Raw genomic sequence first — 14,370 nt, 5'->3', positions numbered from 1 at the left:
CATTAATATTTTACCATTCATTCATTCATTCATCTTCTGTCTGAAATAATACAAAAACTTGACAGAACTTGGAAATTCTTTACTGAATGCAGTGCACATTTGTCACAACATTTTGGTGATTGCTACAACATATAAGTTTGTGCATAGACGGATACAATGAACCGAAGCAGAAGATATTTTCTTTAAGAGGACAGAATAAAACACAGATATGAGGAATGACAAACAGCTTCCAGTGAAACACATGTATACCAATATTCATTCAGGATTTCAGTCAACCAGAGTGACACTTAGACACTGCTCTCTGACATTCATAATTGCATACAAATGTCCATACATCAGTCAAGCTCACAAAGTGACAAAATAAAAAAAACTCGAGTTGCACCCATCAGGGGTGTCGAGAGGACGTGGCAGCCTTTGGAGACTGGGTTCAAAGAAAATCCAAATACCGTTCAGCGACAAATGTGTATTTAACTTCTTACGGGATGAAAGAAAACATGTCAATATGAGGTAAGATGTATGGTTTTCATGATAGGTTTTTCAAGGACTAGATTGAGTTTATCTAAACTTGGAATAATATGATTAGACACATTCACCAGGGATCCAGGGACATGCACCCAGAAATCTGTCAGTGCAACTAAGCATACTAAAAATATCTTTTAAACAAATACCTACTGAGCAAGTAGACAGTTGCCTTTTAACAAATATTAGCCCATAAACATATTTTCCATCTTTTAAAATAAGGGCAACTTTTGTATCAATTAATGTTTTTTACTGTCCCAACGATATTAAAAAAAGCACTTGGTAACTAGTTTTCAAACGATCCACATTGCTGCAAACCGTTGTTGTGTGTGCTGTGATTTAAATGAAGGAAAACATTCATCATCTGCACCTTTACTCCTGTCGACAATCATTTACATAATGTGCTTAAAGATTAAATTAAGATGTATTATTGGGTGCACCTAAATTATGTGCTAGTGCACCTAAATGAAAAAGTTACTCCGGAGCCCTGAACCATTTTCTATTCTGAAAAAATAAAGGGAATTAAACCACAGACGTGATTACATGTCTCGTCTTCAGCATCTACAAATAATCTACTCATGGATTTTCTTTATACCTAAAAATGTCAGATTCATCACTGACACTCTCTTTAAAGTTAAAGTGACACAGCTGAGGTACACAGGATAATCAGATAGTACCCAGTAACGTAAGACATTACTGGATACGACCGCTGTCTCATCTGCCAGTCGTCACTTCTCTCAACTCATTCTCTCAGGCACATCAGACTCTCCAGGTGTAAGGCACTTCATCTCTCGCATCATTTCACACGCACATTCGCGCTAGCGCTCTCTCTCACGCTCGCTCATTGTCTTGCGCCCTGTCTCACACTCTCGTTCACCGAAGAGGCGTTTTTGAGTCATGTTCTCTGGGATCTTTGGATGCAGCGATGACTGGTCGTCGTCAGGCGATTGTCCAGCCAAGAGGTGCACGTTTAACCCCGCGGCGCAGAGTCGTGTCAGCCGGGGGTCGAGCCAGCCAGGGTCTCCTGCATCCTAGTGCGGGCCAGAGCGTACCGCTGCACTATCTGCTTGACGTGTTCCTCCTCTTCACGCTGCAGGATGCGCAGGAAGTTCTTCAGCTCAGGCATTGAGAAGGCATGCCACTGTAATGAGAGAAAAATCACATTAGTGATTAAATCACAAGTCCTATCTGCTAACATGGAGGGGACAGGATTTATGACCTGTACTGCTGCCAGCCACCAGGGGGCAATCAAGACATTTTGGTCAGTCTTGAGGATTTGTCTCATTGTCTATCTTTATATACATCAATGGTTTGGAGCAAATAAACTGGGCTAAACAAAGTGTAGCTTCATTAGAAGATGGCGGCATAGGCTACGTTATGCAAGGCTGTAATAAACCAGAAACAAGGCCAGTTGTTTGCCAACTGCCAATAAACCTCAAAGAAGAAGATGAAAAACCAGGCGCCTTGTCCATCAACAAGGGAATCTGGGAATTAACTTATGTGCATATTCAGAAGGACACAACAGTGAACACAGTTTCTTTTCTCGGAGTGGGAACAGCCGATCATTCATGCAAGTTAAATGTTCGCTACGGCAGAAACTGGATAATGCGTTTCCATCCCCCGATGAGGAACGTCAACCTTTTTATGATACAATACTGCGCAAAGCAGAATATGCTAATGGACACATGTCTACTGTTTGGATCCCTTGTTCTCAGGTTCATGTTGCACTCACATTGACTTCTCCAGTTTCATTCTCCTTCAGAACAAAACTGAGGACTTTCTCATTGGGTCCAGAACACAGACGCAGACGGAGAGGACGCTCATCATCAGACAGCTTGCGAATATAAACTGAAAGAGGCAGAGAGACTCAAGTTATTGTACAGAATACAAATCTACATTAAAACAGAGTGACGAACACTGAGTTTAACATGTAAACATAATAAAAAGGGAGTAATACCTTGTTCATGTCGCTCGCTGCGCTCAAACAGAGCGAACTTGCCAGGATTGTCCACCACGGTGAACTTTTTCAGCAAAGCCTCGATGACCTCACGAGCAGAGGTGCGTGAGCTTATGTGCAGGTGCTTGGATGCGTCCTTCGGCAAGTAGAAAGAGGTGCGACGCTTCACTCCACTGGCCTTCCTCCCTCTATCGTCGGGACCTCCTTTCTTTGGAGATGGAACGGACACGGGTCTCGCCAACTTGAACTGCACTTTAATGAAGCCCGTGTAGGAACCATCCTTGTTCTGTGGAGGAAAATAAAAATGTTAAACCGAGAAAAGAAAAACATTCAAATGCACAGATATGTTGTGCATCATCACTACTTACCACGTTCATGAACAGATTGCTGTTGATTTGAGCGTTGTATTCCTTCACCTTCTGCTGAATATCTGGGGTTGTCAACTCCTGCTTTCCCCATTCAATTTGTTCATCCTGGAGGAGACAGCGAGGAGTAACAGTGTTAAACCAGCAGGTGTCAGTGCTCACCTCAAAACCACAACAGGAACCAGAGCGCCACACCAGCACAAAAATGGACACAGTGATGAGTTGTAACATTAAAAATGTCATGTTCTGTAACAACTGAAGGTTACAGATGGCTTTCATTTTTTTGTACCAAGCAAAAAAAGACATGGCAGAGGTATTGATGAGTGCGGCTCTCAAGGCCAAGACTTTAATGCATCTTTACAACATGCTGCTGTTGTGTAAAAGCATTGTATGTCTCAAATGTGTTATTTAGGAAGTGAGAATGTGTGTTTTTGTGTCATTTCTACATATTTAAACTAAGTTGGAAGTCTTGTGGAGCCATCATGGAAAAGCAGAAGTGGCGTGATCCAGATTTGCTTTAAACACGGTTCCTCTTCCAACAACATTGCTTAATGTTGTTTAGAGGAGGATTACAGACACTCACGCTTCAGTAAAGGTTTTGTTAATTAACTTTCTGTTCCGTTCTAACAGTGAGCACCGGTTGCATCAGACTCTCAACTTCCTGACAACGTAGCAAAAACGATGATGTCAGCTCTGTCCAATCCTGTTGGATTGCTCTGATCCCTCGGTGTGGGAGGGGTAAAGGAAAGGAGGAGGCAAAATTAGGAAGGGGAGGGAGGGCATGTGCAACTGTGCAGCTGTTTGCAATGACTGCGAGCAATGGTTCTGCATCGCATTCCTCAACTTGGTATTCACGTAAAAATAGCCTGCCCTCTCTGGCTCTCACAAGTGGGAGAAGACAATGCCCTCCCTTGTTTTTCAGACACATCCTGTGAAGTCAGCTGCCTCATCAACCGCACACCACCAGTCATGTTTCAGTCATGGACATTTGGCCCCCAGTATCTGTCCAGCCGTTGGCTCAATTAGGGCTTTTCCTGTGTCTACTAATGAGCTCAACTTCCTGTGTGGAAAGAAAATTCAACAGAACTCTGAGGCGGCAAAATTTATTTTCCACGCTATACTCCAGCCTACTCCCTTGAGGCAGGAGCAGGGGGTTTCCTGAGAACTACAGTCCAAATGTCACTATCTGTACAGTGCTATGGATGCCGCTAACATCTGCATTGATATTTGAGCAGATTTCTCCAGATTTTCTCTGCATACATGTACAAAATTGATCTATTTTTGTCCTGCTTCCACACCCAACAAACCTGGCAATTACGATGTAAGCATTAAAACGGCTCTGTAGCTTTTAAATCTTCGTCAAGCAGATCAATAGTGGCAATCTGGAGGCAGATTGAAAGACTGTCGAGTTGATGTGCTGCTGTTAACAAGTCAATAAATCAATATGTGGAGCCAAGTGTGTCTTTCCAATATGGCAACAGTAGGAGGATAAACTATGCAACAACTGTGTCTCTACATGTCCATGAAAGGAGTGTCACATCAAAACCAGTGTTGTTAAGTGCCGACAGCATCAAACAGAAGTGGCTTCTGTGCAGGGACAGAAAATGGTGACTTTTACAGTAAACTGCGTCTGTTCCTCAATGAAGAAATCTGATATGTGAGTGGGTGTGCGGGACAAAAAGGAACAAACCCAAAAAACAACATATGACTCAACTGTGATTGAGAAATTGGTGTGCGAAACCTGGAGGAACAGTCAATGAATAGTGGGTGTCGGGCTGGAAACTTGAGAAGCCGGTCTGCGTCACCAGACGTGACATTTGGGTTGTTCTCAGCAGAGTTCAGCTGTGGGTCTGTGTTTGTCACAATAGCAACATGCGGTGAGGTGTGTCTATCAGACAAAACCTGTATTTGCTTGTTCCTTCGGGCTGATTGCACTTTATAGATATCTTCTCATGATTCATGACTGTTTAATGAAAACAGGAGGAACCAGAAGTCCACCCTGCATGTTCATCTTGGCTGACACCTTGTTTGCTGGGATGCCCTTGAGCAAAACACAAACTACAGAAACTAACCCTGGGATGTGTGACATCTAATAATACGGATAAAGTGCTTAATTTAAAACAAAATGTCAGATAGGAGAGCAGAAATACCAAACAACGCGAGAGCAGCGGTTCTGTATCACCCATCACCCACCCTCTGCTCCAACTTCCCACTTTTAAATTGAGGAACTAACTTTTATTAAAGCCCAACTTTGTATTTACTTAGTTTCTTTGTCTTGTTTTAAGTTTATTCTCACCTTCTTCACGTTAGCATTAACGTTAGCTTTCCGGGCTTTGGGGAAGAAAGATGTCCGCGCCGTGAAGTACTGCTCGAACTCGGAGTCCGAGTCCTCCTCGCTGCAGTAGCCGCTGCTGGTGGAGCTGCCCCAGGTCATCTCGAAGGAGGGACTTTTGTCCGAGCTGCTAGCCTCGTTTGTCATGCTGACTATCGGTTAATAAAACCTTTTAACACGAGAGACAAATATCGGAACTTAAAAGTGCGACGACTTAAAAGTGTTAAAACAAACCGCTCTTAAACTTTACGGAAGCCGGGTTGGAACGTTCTACAACGGTAACGTCAGTTAGCAAACAGACGACGAAATATCTCTGTAAACTTCTCGATAACACAAGTCTAACTCGACAAAATCAAACAGTCTCTTCCTCTATCTTACTCTAGCGGCCACGTTTCCACTGTGTAAACCGAGTCTGTGAGAAACAGGATGTATGTGTTACGGCCCCCGCCCTTGCTGCTTCGCTTCCTTCCCCCCGCCGGCCGGCCGACGCCCCACCCCGGTCCGTTGAGATGAGTTTGGAAAATACACAAAACCACCGCGGCTGGTCGCGATTGGACGACCGGGGGGGAAATACCAGACACTTCTCCTCCTCCTCCTCTCTCCTCTCTGCCGCCCCGGCTCCCATGGATGATGCTGGCTGCTTCCACGCTGTACCGACCGAGTCATGTGATGATGGGGGCAGCGGTCACACCACCACCCCCCGCCGCCATAGACCTCATGTGAGTTTCATTATTCCTCAACAGTTGAGACAGAAACTAGACGTTTAAAGGGGCACTGTGTAGGTTTGGAGTCGAAATTCAAGCTCAGAATTTTAATATTAGTGAAGTAAGAATACAAAATCAGAATATATTGAATAAACAAGCTGTTCTCAGGGGGAAATAAGGTGCCAGAACACTGGGTGAAGCTAGAAAGGTGGCAGGGTCCGCCACATATAAACAAAGTACAACAGTGTGAAATAGAGTTTCAGTTTGCATTATGGCATTTCCGGTTACCTCATCTCAAAGTTCATGAGTTTTTTAAAATTGGTTTCCGGTTAAATACCTGAAAGAAGATGTATGGTTACCACAGGCTGAAGGTATTCAACGTTTTGTTCTACAGCAAAACATACATCATTAATAGGCGGCGCTTTTATTGCTAAATGACCAAAGAGCAGCTTGACTGACTCACTTTTGAGAACAAGCCCCAATACGCATGAAACGCAGTGCGCATCTCAATAGTCCAGATTCCCGTCTGGACCAAACTTCACATGTTTGATAAGAGTCCAGCCCTGAACACATAGGCAAGTATACAGTCATAGTCGACGCGCCACATGTTGGACACAGGAAATGACATTTAACCCCTCCCTGCACTGTCCGAAACACGGACAGTTAAGAGACATTCGTACACAATAATCGGGCTGGGTGAGCGGGCCTGTTCATCACTGCTCGCAGTTTTAATTTTAAATTGGTTTCCGGTTAAATACCTGAAAGAAGATCTATGGTTACAGGCTCTGCAACAAAAAATGCATCATTTAAAGTCCCACAATTTGATTATGAAGAGCTTATGTGTTTGTAAAAACGGCGGTTCCTAACAAGTGGCTAAATGAGACAACATAAGTGACAATGTCTAAAACAATGTCAATTGAATAAACTCATTGACTTTGAGATGAGGGAACTAAAAGTACAAAAATGCTAACTGATTTCTGGGTTTTAAGACTCATTACTATACCACTCTAATGTGTTGTCCTTTAAGGTCAGTATGTTTATTCAGTTTATTAAGTCAAGACACTTTATTTAGTTTGTTTAGGCATCAAAAAAAGCTAGTAGCTAGTATAAACCATGCCTCTACACCCCCCCCCCCCAACATGTTCCCATGAGGCCGATGTAAGAACAACAAAAAGAGAACCAAGAGTGGCCTCTTGGACGTCCCTGTGGTAGATAAAACATGATACAATGCTCTCTGGAGCAGCGGTTCTTAAAGTGAGTCCATGGGTGCTTTCCAAGAGGTGCCAAAGGGGAATAATTTATTTTCACTATAATTAAATCCAGAATTTGCTCATGGGTTTCATATATTTTCTGTAATAAGGGGTCTTTTTTGTGTCAGTTGAGGGGACCTTTACGAGAATAGATTGAGAGCCACTGCTCTAGAGTGCATTTCAAAACATGATAAAGTGCACGCTAATGCCTTGGGATCACTACACGACATTTGAAGTCATCAGATAGATGTAGCCGTCTGTTTACACAATTATCCTGTTTCTGTCTTGTGATCAGGAGTCTTGAAGTCGTTGTGGTTTTCACACTACATGACTGCTCTGTGGCAGGGGGTCATGCATTACCAGATCACACATACGCGACGTGACACGGGCAGGATGTGATCCAAGCAGTCCAGGTTTAATTTGCATGATTTGCAGCGACAAAACAAGGAAGAAACAATTCACAAATGGCATTCGGGGGAGCGTGAACTCATTTGCCTCTGATCTCTGTGTCAGTGATCTCCAAAAAGCTTTGACGAGTGGAAGATCAGGGCTAAAATCCTGAAGTGTGAACTAAGCTTAAGTGGCCTTTTTATTTTTTAGCCCCTGCCCCTCAGTGGGCAGTGGTATTCAGGCTCTCTGAGGCTGCCAGTGAGGCGGAGACACACCAGGGCTCCCTAAATGTCAACACTTAGCATGTAGATAATACTGATGATATGCAGATTGATATGAGTGTGGTACTATCAGAATCACTAAAACATTTAGTTGGTGATTCAATAGGGGAAGGGACAAAACCAAACAAAAAGGAAAAATCAAAGTAGCAGAGGCAGAAATTCCCTATTTTTTTGTGCTTAGCACTTCAATTACTACAATTCCCATAATGCAACTCATTTGGGTCTTCTATTATGTCATCAAACGAGCTTCCATATTGTAAGTTAGTTCTAGGAAGTTCACGTCAACTTCCAAGTAGTAATCACAACTAGGACACTGAGTTTCTCTGACTTCTGACCGTTGTTTAATATAATGAAACCCTCTTGAATGGATATGGTGTCACGTTGTCAGTGCAAAGTATTTGAACCCTCACATGACCAACTCTGTAATCAATCTACTGTCTTGATGATGTGAACTCACTCACAAGTCGTTAACATTGTAATCTGTCCCGCAAAAATAAGTTCTTTGTGTCGTAGCAATCTTTGTCCTCACGTTGAATAAAAATGTCAAATGTTAAATTGCTACTCAGTAGAAAATAATAGCTGCATACCTAATTTTCACTATGCATCTGCTGCAGTTTAAACACTTTTAAATCCATCAAATGTGACTAAAGGTGATTCCAGGTTTATAGTTTTTGTAATGTGAATCTCGCGTCTGGAAACTATAATCGTGTTGATAAAAATGCTTGAGAATGAACAGCATTTAAAGCTGTGATGAAAGATTTTGAGACAAATAAACAATCCTCTTTTTTCCTGTGTTCATCTGGGACATCCCGCCCAGATCTTAACCATTTAATTGGTTCAAGTAATAACACAGAGGAATGCAAACAAAAAAATAAACGAGGACACGTGTCCACCTGCTGAAGACATATCCTCCATGTTTGTCTTACATGCAGAGGAGTTGGCAATATATTTTATTACCGTATTGGCTATAAGCACAAGTATTTACTGATATGTTTTGGCAGAAAATACTTTGGAGCCTCCTGCTGTGAACTGAGGAGTTCACAAATGTGTGCTGCTACAGCCAGAAGCCCTCCAGCTGTTTTAAATTGAGCTGGATTGCAACAAAGGTAAAAAAAAAAAAGAGAAAGGAAAATTAAGTGGTACAAACATTACAAAAGTGAAAATGACAAGATTCTGCTTGTTGATACAGAGCATGACGATCTTGTCTCGCATGTTTTGTATTGTTTGTGCCTTTTTTGTAACAGGTTATGCCTATTGCAGATATTTTAACATGTCACAGCAGGAGAAACACATGTTATCAATAAAATTTATTATGGCTGCATTTTTCTCAGCTGAGACAGACGTGGTACTTTGTCTGTTCAGTGTTGTGTGAAAGGCCTATTTACACCAGAGCTCCAGCACCAACAAAATACTCAGCCATGTCTTCACACTGTCCATGCTCTGCTGAAGTTTTTACATTCCTTGATAAGAAACAAGTGCTCGATAGTGAGGGAGTGAAGCCCGTTACCAAGAGAACAAACACTGCAGCCTTGAACCACCACCGGCCCGTATCCTTGACTCCCCTCTTTATAAATAACAGTATGTGGCGCAGAGTCTTCTTCTAATGAAACTTTTAGATGTACAGCAGCCAGGCCTCAACTTTATCTATTTAATTAATGCTGTAAACAGATTAAGTAAAGGATACAAGATTCTTTCTGACCCTAGTCACTACTATTAAAATGTTTTTTGTCCCTCCTTTTCCTTGCTATAGACTACAGGGATGGTACATGTCTTGTTTTGTATTGTTAATAGTTCATTACTCTTTAACCACCTCAAATAAACTTATTTTATCACATTAAAAAATGTCACATGGTTTTTATGATTGTTGTTGAGTGTGCTATGTATAACTAAATGTATATATTTGTGGCTGTAGTTGTCAAATAAACCGAACAGGATCTTTCAAAAGGCATTTTTTGTAATGCTGTGTGTTTCTCCATACTTCCCCTTCAAATCTCTTTACTTCCCTTTATACATTTGATGTTGCTAGCTGCCCCCTATCTGGTGCAAGATTGTTTACAGCAAATATAAAGTCAACTGTGACAGGGTCAGGTCACCTTTAATAATGATCCTGTGCAGTTAGTGGAACTGGGGGAGGGGTGTGTGTTTATTGCCGGATGAAATGGTTCCTGTTTTTTGTCCATAAAGTAATTGATTTGTTCTGTAAAACAGTCAAACAGAATCACCATGCAATCAAACCAGGCAGCACAGTGTCACATGCAAAGTACAGAGGCCTAAATGAGCCGCCAGTTTCCTCATTCATGGTCTTATTTTAAACCCGCAGCTTAAGCAGTTTGTTTTTTTTTCTTCTGTCATGAAATATCCGTCCTGCACAGAACAGTAAATCAAAAATGTATTTTGTGTGCTACAACTGTTATACACACTGCACTGTTATAATGCCATAAATAAACATTTTTCAAGTCATCAACAAGTGTTGCCTACAAGTGTTACCAATACAAGTGCCTACAAGTGTTACCAATATAGCAAAAACTGTCTAAATTTGGTTGGTGCAAACGGTTTATTTTTGGCGAGGTTTTATATGAGATGTGCAGAATAAAGTGATTTTGATTAAGTATCAGTATTTTATTTTATTTTATTTTAGATTTGGTTACTTTTCCTTACAAAAGCGTTCGTCACACATGATTAGTGCAAGGGGCCGTCGGATATGAGAAAATAATACAATTGTTTCTATCTCTGCTGTTTTTTGCAATGATAAATTGTGCAATTTCGGTGATTTTGCCAGAAAAACGTACCTTCCACCCTGCCAGCGTGTTGTTGGCGTTCAGAAGGTTAATGGTAACCATGTCACAGTTCCTCGATGTTGAAGAAGCAAGTAAACAGTGACTACCACCACTTCTGACTGTGTGCAGATAAAGAGAACTAAACCAGTCATATCATACTGCCAAATACAAAAGCTCCTTACCACATTTGTGTCTGTCTCTATGGTTTGCTCCACGATGCACGTGTGGTCAGCTACAGAGCCTCGGTCCCAGCTGCAGTCCAGGCGGATCAGGGCTCGACAGCGGTAGTGACATGTGAATCTGCAATCTGTAAAAGAGGAAGTCACTGAGTTTAGACAGACGCCGGCAAACACTAACACATATGACAAACTCATATGCGTTAACATGCATGCGTAGAGTGCAGTTCTAAACAGGTGATGTCCTCCTATGGCCGTTACTGGTCACTGCAGTTACTTTAACTCAGCTTTCTCCCTCATTATAACCCTTTCTGTGTTGTGTTGCATTAATAAAATGGTAAATAAATACCTTTACCTGTTGAGTACAGCTGCGAAATATAACAGTAAGACACTACATATTGTGTGTATCATGAATGTAGATCTCAATTTGCATTTATTTGTCAATGATTTTTTTCCTCAATCACAGTTTTTACAATTATTATCAGTGTTTTGGTCTGTTTTTGTGTTTCATGGCCAGGTTATTTTTGACATGCATTGCTTTCTGCACACTTAATACTTCATACAAACCACAGCAACATTTTAGTGGGTTTCAGTTGATGAAAAGGAAGTTCAAGAATGTTGCAACACTAAGAGAAATCCTGAGCGAGTAGATCATACAGGTCTGTGTCCCACCCTGAGCTGAGATGATAACCAAGCCACAAAAAACACTTAAACTACTGCGTGCATGTTCGACAATGTTTCTTTATAAACATTGTGCTGGAAGACAAAATGGAGAAGATATATAGCACTGCCAAACAAGGAGTAAAAGCTATGATTTCTGCAAAATAATAGCTAGAGTGCAGAGTTAAACAGGCGTGCACCTACATCATTTTGCTCTTTAACCAAATTTCCTTTTTCTCAGCCTTCCTCTCATATGCACAGAGGCAGTCACACATGCACACACCCAAGGGTGCAAACAGCCTACGTAAGCTGACTCACTGACACACCGCAGGCTCTGCTTGTAAAGGCCCCAGATGAAGTCTCCACACAGGTCACACCACGTGGGCTGAGCGTGGCTGCAGGGCTGGAAGTTGTGGCCCTCTCCCCTCTCCTCAGTCATCTGGGGGTCCTGGGTGCTGCTCAGGACTCTGATGATGCCCACCCTGCTCAGCAGGTCTGGGACCTTCCCCGGGCTGATCCTCAGGGCGTTGGTTCTCTCGAGGCGTGGAGGCGAGCAGGGCGAACGTGAGCCGGTCAGCTCTATCTGCTCTCCGTCTGTCCTCAGGTCACGGAGCTCGATGAACTCGCCCCAGGAAGACATGATGTCACTCAGAGCCTGGCTTCCTCCATTATCACTGAAATACATACAATAACATTGTTAAAAATGTGATCTTGATATTGTAAAGTTCATTTGATGCAGTTGTTCAAATGTATGTTGATATATTTGCAGCTTAATCGTGCAATGGCCACTAAACTGGCATTTTACATTAAAAACGTAAACGTTATACTTCATGCTAGTAGAGTCTGAATGCCTGCTCTGTAAGAGAACAAAAATCAAATGGGCTGTTAAATTTTAGACTGCTTTGTCATTCAAAAACATAAAGAACAACATGAACTACAACCAGTGGTGGAGTATTTAGATCCTGCAATACTACAGTTTCAAAAACACTTCCTGCATTCATTCAAAAGTGAAATATTATCAGCTAAATATACTTAAATCATCAAAACTACTCATTATGCAGCAGAATGGCCCCTTTTTATATTAATGAATCATCATTACTGTGATGCAGGGGAGGCCAAACTTTTTCCCTCAGAGGACCAAAACTGAAACTTAATGGCAGGCCACATGCCAAAGCAAACGTTGTATTGTTGCTGCTACTGCATTGTATTGTTACGATGCAAAATGGTTTTAGGATCTGAAGTTCCCTTAACTGACTGACTTCCTGCGCAAACTGTCACTCTGCCACCGTGCTCAGGTTATAAATAAAATAATTAATAATTAGAGATTATACTTATTTAAAGAACATTTTCACTTCACTAAACTAAACGATATAAATAGCAGCCATTCAATCAAGGTTCTCCAAATCTTCAGTCTAAATTACTCCCTGTTTGTGATCAGATAGCCTTATTGGCCACAAAAATGTAAATGATAGTGAAAAATGTAGATTCAAGATGTTTATTGTCACTCCGGTTGTACAAGTACACTCATGTGAAAATATTGTGCTTGGAGACTCAACTACAAAAATGGTAAAGAGTAAATGCAATTGATAAAATGTATATAATAATAACAATAATAACACAATAATGAATAAAGAAAAACAAAAAGAGAGCATACAGAATAAAAATATAGGACAGCAGGGATAAGGTGCATGTGTATATACTGTCTATACATGTGTATGTACATGAGACACAAATATAATTGTATAAATGTGAAGACAACTGAACTCTACTCAAACATGATTTTAAAAGTGACAGTAGATTACATGGTCTAATGCATACTGAGTATGAGTAAAATTATAGACTTGAATAATAAAGTACAGGTACCGAATAAAGACTTAATTACAGTCATTTGAGAGCTGTAATTAGTCATTTCCACCCCTGATTTTGGTACAATACATCATATTTTATAAACTGATCATGTGTTGAGAATCTTGTTCTGAAGAGTAGAGAGCTGTTCATTAAAAAGGAGTGAAAAGTGCCATATTTCACCCTGAAATGTGGTGGTAAATACCACTAAATACTCCAGTAAATGGTTTGCAGTGATTATATACTATATATTGTTAAGTGTGTGTTTCCTATTTACATATAAATGACTTTTATACATACGGTACAAAACATGTTTTCTGGTTGGTCATACATCACATCCTCTGTAGGTCATTATGTAATATTGGACATTCTGCAAACCCAGCACAAGTAAAGCAGAGTAAGAAAGTAGCTACAACAGCATGTAAAACATCACTTTGACATATTAATGTATACAAAGTGATGTAAGCTTTACAGAACATGACAGCAGCCGCTCTTCTCCTGTAAATACAACAATTAAAGATGCATTCACGATGCCTCGGAGGATGAACACTCACATGTTAAGTCATAAAACGACACGCTTGGTAAATCAATCACTTGTGAAACTACAAAAGTACAATAAGATCTTTTGTCCAACTTACCAAAACAGGGGAGAAAACAGCCCCGTGGCAGCCGCTTTGTCTCAAAACTTCTTCCATCCGAGGAGAAAAACTTTCCGCAGAAACTTTGTCAGACTGTTTCCAAGTAACGGAGGTGAGCAGCCTCGGCTTCATCTCTGGAAATAACCTCTCATCACCGGTTAATTACATCCACACGCGGAGGCCCTGCTTCTTCTTTACGGTAACATCAGCCGCGTGTGAGCGCTCCTCCAGACAATAACCATCTTTAGATGTTTTTTTTTCAGACTGTTGTAGGAGGAAGCAGCAGATCATGAAAAGGAGAGAGTGAGATGAGACTGAGCTGTACCGACATCCGGGATGTTTTCACATAGGGGGTGCTTCTGAGTCCGGAGCGCAGCTGTGTGGGCGTGCAGAGTCCCCCCACCCCTCCAACCAGTCTGTCTGGCTTTAATATACCACAGCTGTGAAAACCTCAAATATACATACATTAACTGCAA

General features: G+C 41.4%; 1 protein-coding gene across 2 annotated transcripts; it reads right to left on the bottom strand.

Annotated features, from left to right (window-relative positions):
- Positions 1 to 58: 58 nt before the first annotated feature.
- LOC311255144 (ras association domain-containing protein 1-like) lies at positions 59 to 14,182 on the bottom strand. 2 transcript variants are annotated; one of them, XM_084349367.1, is made up of 7 exons: positions 13,895 to 14,182; positions 11,730 to 12,085; positions 10,758 to 10,882; positions 2,845 to 2,949; positions 2,477 to 2,762; positions 2,252 to 2,367; positions 59 to 1,660 (listed from the first exon to the last, which is right to left on the bottom strand). In XM_084349367.1, the coding sequence occupies exons 2-7, from the start codon at positions 12,049 to 12,051 to the stop codon at positions 1,514 to 1,516; spliced, it is 1,101 nt and encodes a 366-aa protein (XP_084205493.1). In that variant the 5' UTR covers positions 12,052 to 12,085; positions 13,895 to 14,182; the 3' UTR covers positions 59 to 1,513. The 2 variants fall into 2 exon arrangements, with proteins under 2 accessions (XP_084205493.1, XP_084205494.1); XM_084349368.1 differs by lacking the exons at positions 10,758 to 10,882; positions 11,730 to 12,085; positions 13,895 to 14,182 and adding an exon at positions 5,138 to 5,590.
- Between the last annotated feature and the right edge of the window lie 188 nt (positions 14,183 to 14,370).

Source organism: Pagrus pagrus (assembly GCF_965226575.1).
Source record: "Pagrus pagrus genome assembly, chromosome: 3".
NCBI classification, from domain to species: domain Eukaryota; kingdom Metazoa; phylum Chordata; class Actinopteri; order Spariformes; family Sparidae; genus Pagrus; species Pagrus pagrus.
This window is presented reverse-complemented; position numbering and strand designations above follow the sequence as displayed.